The sequence below is a fragment of the Pelmatolapia mariae genome, linkage group LG15 (assembly GCF_036321145.2).
Source record: "Pelmatolapia mariae isolate MD_Pm_ZW linkage group LG15, Pm_UMD_F_2, whole genome shotgun sequence".
Classification (NCBI taxonomy): Eukaryota; Metazoa; Chordata; class Actinopteri; order Cichliformes; family Cichlidae; genus Pelmatolapia; species Pelmatolapia mariae.
Window position 1 is genome coordinate 28,705,280 of NC_086240.1, and position 14,642 is coordinate 28,719,921.

Sequence of the window (14,642 nt, forward strand, 5' to 3'; positions counted from 1 at the left end):
TGGTGTTTTGTGCTTCACTGAGTCAGAAAAATTCCACTCTCTGTCATCTTCTCCAGGTAAGGGGCACAGTCTGTTACCATGGTAACTGACGCTTTCCGGAAGAGAAAAGCTTGTGTTTATTGAACGTGATGAACACCACAAAGCGGGGTGAGATCCTTTATGACCGATCAGCTGATCTTATTGAGTTAAAAAAACTCGTTTGGTTTGACGTAATATAAAGTTTCGGCTTTTATTTTGAAATGGGCGTGTCCGGTGAAACTACAGCTACAGCTTCACCGGAAGCTGTAGTTTCCGGTGAGGGTCGGAATGGGAGCTGGTCGGTGATGCACATTGCGTGAAGCTTCAGATCGAAAATCAAAGATTGAAGATCAGCTGCAGGTCAGACCCAGCGTGTTTGTTTCCTGTCGGTTGTTTGTTGTTGTTTACAGCGGTAGACTGACTCGATCATCAGTAAGATTTGTGATTGATTTTCTTCCTCCGCTGTTAGTCAGCTAATCAGCGATCGATCAGTGATCGAGAATTAATTCACATTAAAAGTCTGATCAGGAAATGGAAACAAAAACAAATGACGTCACGAGATGTTAAGGGCGTGGCCCTATGGACCGATGACGTGTCGTGTTTACCTCACAGGTAAGGCCCAGAGGTCCGTTCTTCGTACCTCGCTAAGTAAGTTAGCTGGATTTGATTGTTGACGATTTCGCGTGATCTTGGATCGTTCGGTTCTCCGAAGCTCATCCGGGACTTGCTGTCATAGCAACAGATCCGTAAGCGTAAACCTGCTTGGGAGCAGGCTTACTTTATGTAAACAGGATTAGATCAGGTATGTCCGCTTCAGTTATATGAAAGCAACAGCGATATTTCTGCACTGTTTTTCCATAAATAAATATTATCAATGTAACTAAAGATAATGCAGTATTTGATTCTTTTATTGATGTCATACAGATACATACAGGTCATTTCCTAAAAAAAGGGAAATGTACTATTAATCATTCTATTTCATGTATTTGATTATTTCAGATGTAATTCATATTTTAGAGTAGTAATAGTAAATTACTTCGTGTAATCAAGATGAGAGACCACGGCTATAAAAGCGAAGGTGGATTTGGGAAGTCTGTCGCAGCCCTGTCCGTTTGTACGCGAGCAACCCATTGCGGAAGGTGCAAGACTGATAAGGAGAGTTTTCAGAATTCAGCGTATATTGCGGGATAGACAGGATCCTTTAGCTCAGCGCGACAGTGTGCTCATAGAGAGATATCGATTTTCCCGTGAGGGTATTATTTACAAACAAACAGATTATTTCAGGGTCTCTTTTCAAGAGACTAAAAGCAATATAAGTGATAAATATTACCATTCTGTAGAATATTCTTATATTTCACTTTTTTTTTTAATTTTATTTTTTTTTATAATTTTTAATATTCACATGTTTACATTTTCAGAATTGTAAAACCTTATTGTGGATGTAAGTGCCAAATTATGTGGACATTTTGCATCCAACTCATTGTGTAACATTTTATTTTTGTATTTGACGGTTTGGGCCCCAGGAAGATTAGCAACCACTGTTGTGGAAGCTAATGGGGTTCCTTATAAATAAACAAATAAACTTGTTCCCATGTTCTAGTGGGTCCTGTTGTGGCTCTAATGTGAAAGAGGATATAATGTAATATAATATAATATGATATAATGTAATATAATATAATAAATTACTTACGAGTTTAATTTGTCAGCAACTTTCTGCCAGCCCTCTCTCCTTGCTTTTGCAGCCTTTGCAGTGTTCCCTTGCGTTTTAATTAAACTCCGAAACTCCTGAAATCCCTCAATCAAGAGTTCTTGCTCTGCTGCCGTAAAATACTGAGCGCGCTCCTTCGACATCTTCGCCGACCAATCACAGGGTTGCCGATCAATGTTTCTACTATCGATGCGTAGCCCCTTTTAAGCCACCCAGTGATCTCAGATTACTTCATCCAGCTAAACTAATCGTCAACAACAGGTGTGTTCGGAGAACCAGATTAGTGAGCTCAAAGTTGGCGCGATGATTTGATCTTGGATGTGTCATTTGATCTTGGATGTAGTAAGCGAGGTACGAAGAACGGACCCCAGGTAAACGGCACAGGTTCAGGCTTTGTTTATCTAACACGCAGGACGCCATGACTCACCCGGGCCCCATCTCATTGGTCAGCATTGTCCTCGTACTCCTGCTAAGCCCCGCCTCCTCAGAGACCAGTGCCCTGCAGGACCTGATCAGCAGGAACGCGGACTTTGGCGCCCGTCTGTACCGAGTACTCGCCGCCCGCTCTGACGAGAACGTCCTGCTGTGTCCGTTCACTTTGTCTGCTGCTCTGACAGTGCTGCTGAGTGCCACCAACGGACAGACCCGCGAGCAGTTGCAGGCGGGACTCACGCTGACCGGGCTGGACGCTCAGACACTCCCAGGTGGGTTTAAGGTCAAGGGTCACCAGATTCTGGTTGTGGTTCAGGTTCTAAGTGGTGCTCCTGTGCTCAGATGTGTTTCAGACTCTGAGGAACGCCATTCCGACAGTCTCTCTGCAGCAGGGTGCGGCCATCTTCCCCTCTCAGAGTGTCCAAGTGGCCTCGTCCTACCTGAACCTGGTTCAGACCAAGCTCGGAGGCACAGTTCAGGGTGTGGACTACACAAAGGCTTACGAAGCCGTCAACACCATCAACCACTGGGCGCTGGAGCAGACTGTAGAAAAGGTCCAGAATTTAATTTCCGAAGTGGACCATCAGACCCAGCTGCTGCTCGCCGCCGTTACCGCCTACAGAGGTATGTATCATCTGCCAGAGGGCAGGACTTAGGCTACGTTCACACTGCAGGTCTTAATGCTCAATTCCGATTTTTTGATCAAATCCGATTTTTTTGTCTGCTTGTTCACACTACACATAAAATGCGACATCAAACGCGCTCTAGTGTGAACGCTCAAAGCGGCCCGCATGCGCAAAAGAAGATGTCACACACAACTCGCTCTGTTTAGACCCAGAGCAAACAATATTGTTTGACTGATGGCCCTTAATATAAAGACTTCGGACTTTATGTTTCCAAATTTTTTGCTTTAAGTTATTTTGTTATTTACATAATAATGTAGATGATCCTTTTTGCTGTTTTAGAGGAGCGGTGCTTCAAAGGATAGTTGCAGTGGCTACGTTCACACTGCAGGCGAAAGCGCATTGTCATGGGCTAAGTTTCCATTCAGCTTAAACACTCCCAAAAAACACTCCAGGACACGGACGGTTCAATTCCAGGAGGTTTACTGGGCATTTGTGAAACTGTAAACACAATACAATGAAATATATGAAATATGAAATGTATTATCAATGCGATAAAGTCAAAGCATCTGGCTAATTATCACAGCTTGCCAGCCTAGCCGCATAGCTTATATGAGACACAACAAAGCTAACCGAATAACAGACAACAGTTCAAAACGCTTCGCCGCTTAATTGTACAAAATGAATTATACTCACAGACTTTGCCTTAGCGGAGGGAAAAAGGATTAAACCTGTAACTGGGGAGCTGACGGCTGCGTGAGCCCACACAACAATATCCGGAGCCACACGGTAAATTTACTTCCTGACTCCCAGCGTGCACTGCTTCTATGTTGTCATGGTTACGAAAATAAACAAGTCACTCTAAACTGTGATAACAAGGTAAAAAAAACACATTTCTGGAGGCATAACACTCCCCGCTTGGGGTCTTTAAAGAGCCCACATTAATTGGCAGAATCAGACTTTGGAGAAGGAAGCAGAACTACTTCTGTAATGGGACGAGAGAATCCTTTCCTATCTCCATCCTTGACGACTTCCACTTCGACTTTCCGGACCAATCCATCCTTCCCTGGAAAGGTTTTCGTGATGATGCCCATGGGCCACTCATTTCTCTCTGCCTGATTATCTTTTAGGAGAACTATGTCCCCTTCTTGAAGGCTCGGCTGTTTCCCTTGCCACTTGTGCCGAAGTTGCAGTGTTTTGAGGTATTCACGCCTCCACCTGTTCCAAAACATGTCTGCTAAGCCCTGAACTTGTTTCCACTCCTCTCTGAAAAGATCTGCTTCCTCGAACTTGCCTGACGGTAAAGGAGGCGTGGGACCTGTTTTGAGAGTCAGGAGCATTGCTGGCGTGAGGATGCAGGGCGACTCCGGATCTGATGACACTGGGATGATCGGCCTTGCGTTCATAATTGCAGCTACCTCAGCCATAAGCGTGGTCAGAACCTCATGTGTCAGGCGAGACTTTCTCTGTTCAAGCAGCATGCAGTCCAAGATACGACGGGCGATGCCAATCATTCTCTCCCATGCGCCACCCATATGGGACGCATGGGGTGGGTTAAACACCCAGGTGCAGCTCTGTTTGTTGAGGTACTTCTCCACACTGTCAAACCCTGGATTTGTCTTGTCCATCTCCAGCTCACGGGAGGCGCCGACGAAGTTAGTTCCGCAGTCCGAGCGTATCTGCTTTGCGGGGCCCCTGACCGCAAAGAATCTCCTCAAGGCATTGATAAAGCTGCTAGCACTCATTGCTTCAATCACCTCAATATGCACTGCCCTGGAACACATGCACGAGAACATCACCGCCCATCGCTTGGAGTTGGAGACTCCTCCTCTTGTGCGGCGTGAAACGACGTCCCATGGTCCAAAGACATCGACACCTACGTAGGTGAAGGGAGGTGCTACTTGTAGCCGTTCTGCCGGCAGGGCTGCCATCTGTTGATGTTCAGCCTTCCCTCTCAGTTTCCTACAAGTGATACATCTGTAAAGCAGACTGCTGATACAGCGTTTGGCTCCCACGAGCCAAAACCCTGCAGCTCGAATGGCACCTTCAGTAAGATGTCTCCCTTGGTGCTTCACTGCTTCGTGATAGTGAGACACAAGCAGAGTGGCGAGGTGATGCCGGCCAGGAATGATGATGGGATGAGTCTCGTTCATGCCTAAGCCTGACTGCTCGATCCGACCTCCTACCCTGAGTAGTCGATCTTGGTCTACAAAGGGGTGCAATCTCCACAAGCTGCTAGAAGATGGTATGTTGGTTCCCGAGTTGATGCACTTGAGCTCTTCTGCGTAGCACTCACCCTGGACACTCCTTACAATGCACACTTCGGCTTTCAGCAGCTCTTCTTCTGTAGGACGACAAATGTGCCAGCCTTGACATTCGTTCTGAATCGAGCGAGCAAAGGAGCGAGCTACGTGGATCAAGTGTGCGATGGCTACACGGAGCGTGCTGAACTTGGAGAAGCGTTCAAAGCGTTGTGGGCGTACCACACCTTTGGCGACATGGGTGAGTCTTGTAGTCACCTGTGGACGCACTTCGGCATCGATGTCGGGGTCGACAAGATTATGAGTCTCTTGAAGCTCAGATGGATGCCCTGATGCGTCACAGAGAAAGGCTGGTCCTTTGAGCCATGGTGTGCTGCTAAGCAGGGCTGATGCTACAGTTCTTGACCCAACGTCAGCTGGGTTGAGATGCGTTGGGACGTACTTCCACTGGCCGGGACAAGGTGACTGAAGAATTCGTTGAACCCTGTTGTGTACGTAGACATAAAATCTCCTTGACTGGTTGTGGATGTACCCCAGTACAACTTTGCTATCTGTGTAATAGGTGATGTTGTCAAACGTTGTGTCCATCTCTGCAACTATCATCTCGGCGATCTCGACAGCGAGCACAGCGGCGCAAAGTTCAAGTCTAGGGATAGTTAAGCCAGGTTGGGGAGCCAACTTTGCTTTCCCAAAGACGAAGCCAATCTCAGTCTGTCCCTGCTTGCTGGTTACCCTGATGTAGGCCACGGCTGCTATTGCTTTGACCGATGCGTCCGCGAAGACACAGAGTTCTCTTCTTAGGGCACCTGTGGTGGAGAGGGACGTATAAGGGCGTGGTATTTGGAGCCCCTCCAGGTCTTGGAGTGACTGTTTCCATCTAATCCACTCAATCTCCATGTCTTTGGGGAGAGGTGCGTCCCAATCCTCCGCTTGCATGGTGAGTTCTCTGAGTATCAGTCTTCCATTAACTGTGATGGGTGCGAGAAACCCTAGGGGGTCGTAGAGGCTGTTCACGGTTGAGAGTACCCCTCTGCGGGTGAACGGCTTCTGATCGACCTCGATCTGAAACGTGAAGGTGTCTGTGCGCATGTTCCAGAACAGTCCCAGGCTACGCTGGATAGGCAGATCATCAATGAAGAGATCTAGGCTATTGAAATCCTGAGAGTGATCCTGGGGGGGGAATGCTCTGATGACTGCAGACCGATTTGATGCAATTTTGTGCAGCCTGAGGTTAGAAGCCGCAAGCATCTTCTGCGCTCGTTGGAGAACTGCGATGCCTTCTTCCTCTGTGCTGAAAGACTTCAAGGCATCGTCGACATAGAAATCGCGGTCGATGAATCTCCTTGCATCACTGCCGTAGTCAGCCTCTGCTGCCTTAGCCGCCCGCCGCAAGCCATACACTGCAACTGCAGGCGAGGGGCTGTTACCAAAAAGATGAACCCGCATCCTGTAGTCCACGATGTCGGAGGTAGGGTCGTTGTCTCTATACCACAGGAAACGGAGAAAATCCCGGTGGTCCTCTTTCACGATGAAGCAGTGGAACATGTGCTCGATGTCGGCAGTGATTGCAACCTGTTCCTTCCTAAACCTCATAAGAACACCTAGTAGGCTGTTATTAAGATCGGGACCAGTGAGTAAAACATCATTGAGCGATACTCCCTCATAAGATGCACTGCTGTCGAAGACCACGCGGATCTTGTCTGGCTTCCGAGGGTGGTACACACCGAACAGGGGCAAGTACCAACACTCCTGTCCAGGTTGCATGGGTGGGGCAACTTCTGCGTGTGCCTTCTTGAGCATCTTCTCCATAAACTCTAGGAAATCAGCTTTCATCCGTGGTCGTTTTTCCAGTGAGCGACGAAGTGAGACAAGGCGTTCAAGAACCTGTTTCCTGTTGTTGGGGAGTCGCCGCCTCGGTGACCTAAACGGCAAAGGTGCGACCCAACTTTTGGAGCTGTCCTGGTAACACTCGGCTTCCATTATTTTCAGAAACTCTAAATCTTCCATGGATGGAGCAAGTTTGTGGTCGTTGGGAGTGCGAGCAAAGACAGTTTGCCCCAAGTTGTCTCCAATTAGCATCGTCGAGGTTAGCGCTGGATGATGTTGATGGTTACGTGCTTGTCCAAACACCTCTGTCACTTTGATCTGGTTGTTGCATGGCTGGAAATGACTTGTACGACCGTTTCCTAGAACGGCTGTTTTGTAACTTCTCACCTCCAGTGGTCTATGAGCACCTCCAAGGCACACATCCCCAACGACGACCCACCCTAGGTCAAGCCTTTGGGCAAAGGGGGCATCTCCGGGGCCACTTATCTGCTCTCGGACCTTGTGGACCCGTAAGATATCTCTGCCCAGTAAGAGAAGAATCTTGGCGTCTGGGTCCGGAGGCGGTATCTTGTCAGCGATGCGTTTTAGGTGGGCATGATGGTATGCTGCATCGGGGGTAGGAATCTCCGCACGGACGTTAGGGATTTGGTTGCACTCGAGGAGTGTAGGCAGAGAAATACTCAACTTCTTATCCACTGGCTCTACGGTGTAGCCGCTGGCTCTCCTCCCCGATGTCTCCGTACATCCTGCGCAGGTCTTTAATGTGTATGAATAAGAGCGCCCGGAGATCTTAAAGGCTTCGAAGAACTCTGACCGCGCGAGGGAGCGGTTACTCTGCTCATCCAATATAGCGTACATTCTCTTAGATTCCCCTCTGTGTCCGTTTGGGAACACCCTGACGAGGCAGATCTTAGCGCACGCTCTGGCACTCAGACCTTCCCCACATACCTGTGTGCACGTTGACTTGACCTCCTGGTTATCCGCTCTGTCCTCCTCCCCGCTATCCTCTGAGGTGGAAGGGAACGACTTGGGTTTCCAGGTAGGTGGGTGGGGGTGAAGAGCTGTCACGTTAGCAGTGCTCCCACACTTAGTACATGTTATCTCGGCTGTGCAATTCTTTGCAAGATGTTCTGTTGACGAGCAACAGCGAAAGCAGACGTAGTGTTCTTTCAAAAGCTGTTTGCGATCATCTAAGCTCTTCTCACGGAAACCTCTGCATTTCTTCAGAGGATGGGGCTTTTTGTGCAGGGGGCAATGTTTATTCGGGTCAATACGTTCCCTGCTTTCTTTAGACTCAGACTTGGCAGTTCCTGAGACCTGTGTCTTGTGTACGTGAACGGACGTCTTCGTGGGCTTCTCCCATTTATTCCTTCTCTCGGCTGGAGCTTGCATGAAGAGGTTGAAACTTGGGTCCGTACGTGCTTTCGCCTCGGTGCGGATGAAGTTCACCAACACAGAGAAAGGTGGGAAGCTGACGAAATGTTCTTGTTTGTATCTTGTCCCGTGGTATAGCCACTTTTCTTGTATGTTGTATGGGAGCTTCTCGATGATGGGCTTAATTCCTCTGGAGGTATCCAAGTACGACAGGCCTGCGAGGTAGCCATCCTCCTTGGCGGCTTGTAGCTCTGACAACAGGTCAGCTAGATCCCGGAGCCTCTGTGGATCCTTTGTTGTGAGCTTTGGAAAGCTTTCTAGTTTGCTGAACAGAGCTTCTTCAACGGCTTCTGGCGAGCCATATACTTCGTCGAGGCGCCCCCATGCCGCGTACAGTCCAGCAGTAGGATTCCTAATGTTAACTGCTTTTATTCTTCTTACCTGTTCTGCTGACTCTTTTCCCAGGTGTTTGGTTAGGAGGTCGAGTTCTTCTGCGGCAGACAGGTCTAGATTGGCGATGGCGTTCTGGAACGATGTTTTCCAGGCCCAGTAGTTTATTGGCTGGTCGTCATATGTGGTGAGACCTGAAGTCAGCAGGTGGTTGCGAGCAAGATATTTGATGAGGCCCCCGGTGGTTGTAGAATGGTCGTGGTCACCTCTGTAAAGCGTCCCATGAGCGGGGTGGTGCGCAGGAGACGTGAAATCCTGACTGGGGTTCTGATGCGGAGGTGTTCCACTAAATTGGGGAGTTGGAGGGGGGTAGAAGGGCGACTTGAAGCCTTGTCGTAACGGTGCCTCGCTTTTCCGAGGGGCCTGAAGAGCATGGTGTGGCATAATAGCAGCAGAAGCAGCAGTCTGGGTTTGGCCCGCATTATGTGGGTGGGTGACTGGTCGAGAAGGTGGAAGGTTATCTCCTGTAGCTGATAAACCCTTGTTGCATAGGCTGGCTTGCTCGGAGATGAAGGCAGCGACGCGCTGGTCTTTTATAGACTGGGAGACCAGGCTGTCAGCTTCGCTGCGTACTTCGAGGCCCATATCTTGTAAACCAGCTACTAGGGAGTTCACTTCTGCCACAGCGGCATCCTTTTCCTTTTCGTCGATTAATGCGTCAAGGCTGGCTTGAATACGTGCTTGCTCCACTTTGAGCTCAATTTCCCTCTTCGAATGTGCCGCTCTAGCCTGCGCGGCTTCAGCTTTTGCCTTTGCCATGGCGATGGCTATGCTGATTTTTGAGCCAGACGATGTACCAGATGAGCGACTGCTCCTTGAGCGCACACACTCTGACTGGTTGTCTCCATTTCCTTTGTTAGCGTTGCTACGTTGTGACATTACGTATCGCTGGGTCTCCAGTATCGGGAGAAGAAGGCTGTTGCGAAGCTCTCTAGAAGCTGTAGTGGAAGCCGCTTATCTCTTAGTATTGAATAGCTCCGTAAGATGGCAATCCTCGTATGCCCTGTTAGCTGTGTTGCAGTCTTTTCACTGTCATGGGCTAAGTTTCCATTCAGCTTAAACACTCCCAAAAAACACTCCAGGACACGGACGGTTCAATTCCAGGAGGTTTACTGGGCATTTGTGAAACTGTAAACACAATACAATGAAATATATGAAATATGAAATGTATTATCAATGCGATAAAGTCAAAGCATCTGGCTAATTATCACAGCTTGCCAGCCTAGCTGCATAGCTTATATGAGACACAACAAAGCTAACCGAATAACAGACAACAGTTCAAAACGCTTCGCCGCTTAATTGTACAAAATGAATTATACTCACAGACTTTGCCTTAGCGGAGGGAAAAAGGATTAAACCTGTAACTGGGGAGCTGACGGCTGCGTGAGCCCACACAACAATATCCGGAGCCACACGGTAAATTTACTTCCTGACTCCCAGCGTGCACTGCTTCTATGTTGTCATGGTTACGAAAATAAACAAGTCACTCTAAACTGTGATAACAAGGTAAAAAAAACACATTTCTGGAGGCATAACACGCATCAAATCCGATTTTTTTGCCCCTATGCGACCCGTATCCGATCTTGGTATGACAGTGTGAACGGCACAAATCCGATATTTTCAAATCCGATCTGGGTCACTTTCGTATGTGGTCCTGAATCCGATACGTATCCGATGTTTTAGAAAGCGACTGCTGTGTGAACGGTCAAGTCGCATTAAATCCGTCTTTTACGTCACTGACACAAGACAGACGCCAATTATCGGCGCCGGAGAAGCGCCCGATAGGACATCGCGAACGATTTCTTGCCATCCGGTGAAACTGTTGGGAAGACCACGTTGGAGAAATGTGGACATTTTATTTTTACTGTATTTTCTGCAGATTCTGACAGAAATCTGCAACTATCCTTTGAAGCACCGCTCCTCTAAAACAGCAAAAAGGATCATCTACATTATTATGTAAATAACAAAATAACTTAAAGCAAAAATTTGGAAACATAAAGTCCGAAGTCTTTATATTAAGGGCCATCAGTCAAACAATATTGTTTGCTCTGGGTCTAAACAGAGCGAGTTGTGTGTGACATCTTCTTTTGCGCATGCGGGCCGCTTTGAGCGTTCACACTAGAGCGCGTTTGATGTTGCATTTTATGTGTAGTGTGAACAAACAGACAAAAAAATCGGATTTGATCAAAAAATCGGAATTGAGCATTAAGACCTGCAGTGTGAACGTAGCCTTAGAGTGTTGAAGCAGTCCTGCGAGGCTCCACTGACTCCACCTCCTCAGTCTTTGAACTAAGGTGTGACAGCTCTTTTGATTGTCCCGTGTTCTTGATCCACGCTCTGCTGGTACGCCGATAGCATGGAGTCCACATCAGCATGCTTAAAATCTCCACACCAATGAAAGTGTCAGGACGTTAATACCTTAGGTCACTAACAGTCCTGTGCATGACTCCTCTGCTGGACGTCAGAAGAACTGCAGCTTGTCTCAATAATGTGTTCAAATACAGTTTCTGTGTGTTTCAGCAAGCTTCACTCCGCCCTTTAATGCGTCGTCCACTCAGGACGAGCGGTTCTATGTGGATAGCTATCATGTCGTCATGGTTCCGATGATGTTCAGGGCCGATAAGTACTTGCTGGCGTACGATGCTGCGGTGAAGGCTGGCGTGCTGAAGCTGCCGATGACAGACGGCGCAGCCATGTTGGCTGTGCTTCCCGATGAAGGCGTGGACGTCACCGCCGTGGAGGAGGAAGTTACGGCTGATAAGATCCAGGCCTGGATCCGCCAGCTGAAGAAGACGTGAGGCCCTCTCCCTTTCCTTTCCTTTCCTTTCCTTTCCTTTCCTTTCCTTTCCTTTTTACCTTCTTTCCTCCCTCCTTCTTTTCCTTTCCTTTCCTTTCCTTTCCATCCTCCTTTCCTTCCTTCCTCCCTCCTATACTGTTCTTCCTCCCACTGGCTTCTTCATTAAAACCAGGAAATAAATGTTCTTCTTTTGTAAATAGGAAATTGGAGGTACAGTTTCCTCGCTTTTCATTGGACCGTTCATACTCACTTAAGGATGCACTGCAGACTCTTGACATCACCCAGGTCTTTCAGGATGACGCTGACCTCAGCAACATGGGTGGAGCTGAAGGGTCCAAACTTAAACAGGTGAGTGTCTGCCACATTAAGAGCTGTTTGGATATGAGGCATCTCCACCTGGAGGTGGGTTGTGATGTCATCAAAGGGCAGAGTTCAGAATAAAGTCTCTTTATGGTTAAACCTGTAATTCCAGGTGTTGGAGCTATTTATTCTTTATTTTTATTATTTTTGAAATTTGTTAAAGCTTGTTGTTGGTTTACTTATATTTTCGGGTTATTTGGTAGTTTAATTTGTAGGTTAATACTTCTTTTTTTTGTTTGTTTTGTTGTTTATCTTGTTAAGTCAGCTAGGAAGAACTCTAGGGCCATTTTCTGTAAGTAAAAGGACTGGTATAGGACCAACATGCACTGGGGTGGGCCTATGGTTTTTTTTTACCAGTTTTTCCTTCCCACTGTTGCCAAAGTGACAAAGGTTTAAATAATCGAGATTCTGCTGTGGTTTCTTCTCCTCTCAGGTGTATCATACGTCTGTCATCTCCGTCGAAGAGAGCAGCAGTGACACCAGCGCCGGAGATGCAGTGTTCTCCTCACCTCCTCCTCGACTGACATTCAACAGACCCTTCATCTTCATCATCTACCATCAAAGCACCAGTGGCCTGATGTTCATTGGCCGAGTCAACGACCCCACCCGCAAATAAATGGGCCCACACACCAACCCACAGCCTCCACGGCGGCAAACAGTCCACCCCCCCCCCCCGTCCCATCTTCTAATGATGTCCTGTGACAAATATTAGCTAGATATATAACAGCGATTTACATTATTAATTCTGTTAGCGTCCCATTAGCGGCTTTGTCTGTAACATTCTCTCTGACATCTGACTGTAACATCTTTATCATTATCAATAAGAGCACAGTCACACTAGGAAAAACAATGGTTGGAGATCACGGTGTGACCGTATGCAGTCACCTTGTGATCTTTGTGAAGTTTTGAGTTGGTCACTTTGAAGACAGAAAGTAGTTATTAGAGGAACCACTCCTACTCAGCTGCTGTCTTCAGGCCAACATTGGTGGATTAAGATGTGATAAAGCGGTGATCAATTAGTAAGAAGATTTTCATATTTTGGAGTTCTGTATCCACAGTAAGAAAGCTTCGCTATGAGGGCATCGCTAAAGAATTACTAGGTAAATGGTTCTGGAGCTGCTATAATGGGCCCATAAAGAAGAACAGACACACTCCTGAATGAAAGAATCAACACCTGTGGTCCATGGTGCTGTGATACAGAGCTGAGTCATTTTCATATTAACCCTCAGACTCTGAAAGTCTGCCGTTGATCTCAGTGAATGGAGCAAGACTCCTTCCCAAGTTCACAGTTGAGGCGCGGCAGGAATGCAGAAGAAAAATCCTTCATCAAAGCGGTCTGTTTTCTTAAGAATCTACTGAGTATAAATTTTTATCACTTCTTTCTTTAAACTGGCTGCATTTTCTGTTGTTGCAGTTTGACACATGCATGGCACAGCTGGATTTAGTTCTCGTGTGTTAAACATTTGTCTTGTATTTGGAGAATGCGTAAGTCTTTGCACACATTAATTGAACCCGTTTAACATATCGTGATGTTCAAATATTATTCTAAAACACTGACACAGCCACATTAATAGCTGCATGTTGGCAGAGATACATTTTGCATTATGGCCTATTGAGGGAAGTAAAAGAAGGAAATATGAATGTAGCTCTGTGTGTGCGCACACGTTTTTGTTGTGTACTGATCTCTGTGAAGAATAAAGACTTTTAAAGCCACTCTGCTCTAAAAGACAATAGGACCTTGCATCCACAGTGTGTTGGGATTCTCCTTCTTCCTCTCCTTGATGCTCCATCAAGTTCAGTTTTGCTCAGTTTAAGTCAAATCCCAGTATTTGTCTTGATGCATGCTCAGTCATCTAGTTAAGGAAATCCCAAAAAAGTTGATTCTGTTCGTCTGGACGTTTTCAGTGGGAGAAACGTTTCGTCATCATAAGGTGACTTCTTCAGTCTCAGCTGACTGCAGGTTTCCAACCTTATAAACAGTACATTTGCACAATAACTGAAACTAGCCCACTGAATTTCTCTCTGTGAATGGTACTCATGGCTATTGATCAATAGTGGTTGTTGATCAATGGTCATGACAAGTTGCATATAATTGATCAAGGAACTGACCTCGCAGCCCATTATTCAGTGGGCTAGTTCAGTTTCAGTCATTGTGCAAATGTACTGTTTATAAGGTTGGAAACCTGCAGTGAGTTGAGACTGAAAAAGTCACCTGATGATGACAAAACGTTTCTCACTGAAAACATCCAGACGAACAGAATCAACTTTTTCGGAAGTCCCAGTATCACTGTGGAGCAGGGATATGTTAGGGTTAACGCTCAAAGTGAGTACTGAGTAAAGTGCGACAGGACAGAGCCAAAGTTTTAAGGCTGAGTAATTTATCCATGTTGGCAATCTGTCTGTGTTTGAGTGATAGGTTGCCGGATTACTTACAATCAGCCCCAGACGTGAAAAAAATTCAGTGCAGTCATTCAGCTGGTTTCTCCTGGTCACATGAAGGTTACTCTCCTGTTTTTTCCTCAAGTGTGACTGAGGCCATAGTTTCACAGAGAATATAGATAATATTCATCAGTAATTTCAGTAAGTTAGCGCTGATATTTTATTTTTTGTTTGTTTTAACTGTTGTTTTTTTTTAAATTCTTTTCCACTTTTGAAACTTCTGTGTGAAACTCTGATGTAGACCTCTCCATCAGCTGCACTTTGTGTTTACAGCTGATTAGCATGTTGTGTATCCTGTGCTGTTGCATTTATGAAATATTAAACCTATTTAACGTGAATCCTCCGCAGTACTG

At 46.6% G+C, this 14,642-nt stretch overlaps 1 protein-coding gene across 3 annotated transcripts; it reads left to right on the top strand.

The window, feature by feature from the left end:
• The first annotated feature begins 251 nt into the window (after nucleotides 1-251).
• LOC134643871 (protein Z-dependent protease inhibitor-like) lies at nucleotides 252-14,627 on the top strand. 3 transcript variants are annotated; one of them, XM_063496507.1, is made up of 6 exons: nucleotides 252-378; nucleotides 2,139-2,430; nucleotides 2,501-2,782; nucleotides 11,214-11,487; nucleotides 11,691-11,838; nucleotides 12,284-14,627. In XM_063496507.1, exons 2-6 carry the CDS (start codon nucleotides 2,145-2,147, stop codon nucleotides 12,464-12,466), a joined length of 1,173 nt encoding a protein of 390 aa, XP_063352577.1. In that variant the 5' UTR covers nucleotides 252-378; nucleotides 2,139-2,144; the 3' UTR covers nucleotides 12,467-14,627. The 3 variants fall into 3 exon arrangements, with proteins under 3 accessions (XP_063352577.1, XP_063352578.1, XP_063352579.1); XM_063496508.2 differs by lacking the exon at nucleotides 252-378 and adding an exon at nucleotides 506-630; XM_063496509.1 differs by lacking the exon at nucleotides 252-378 and adding an exon at nucleotides 660-820.
• Nucleotides 14,628-14,642: the final 15 nt, after the last annotated feature.

Excerpts from the sequence above, each read along its gene's own strand:
- LOC134643871 (XM_063496507.1), top strand. The coding sequence starts at position 2,145 with ATGACTCACCCGGGCCCCATCTCATTGGTCAGCATTGTCCTCGTACTC. Across the intron at positions 2,431-2,500 it reads GGACGCTCAGACACTCCCAG|ATGTGTTTCAGACTCTGAGG; the intron begins GTGGGTTTAAGG and ends TCCTGTGCTCAG. Across the intron at positions 11,839-12,283 it reads AAGGGTCCAAACTTAAACAG|GTGTATCATACGTCTGTCAT; the intron begins GTGAGTGTCTGC and ends TTCTCCTCTCAG.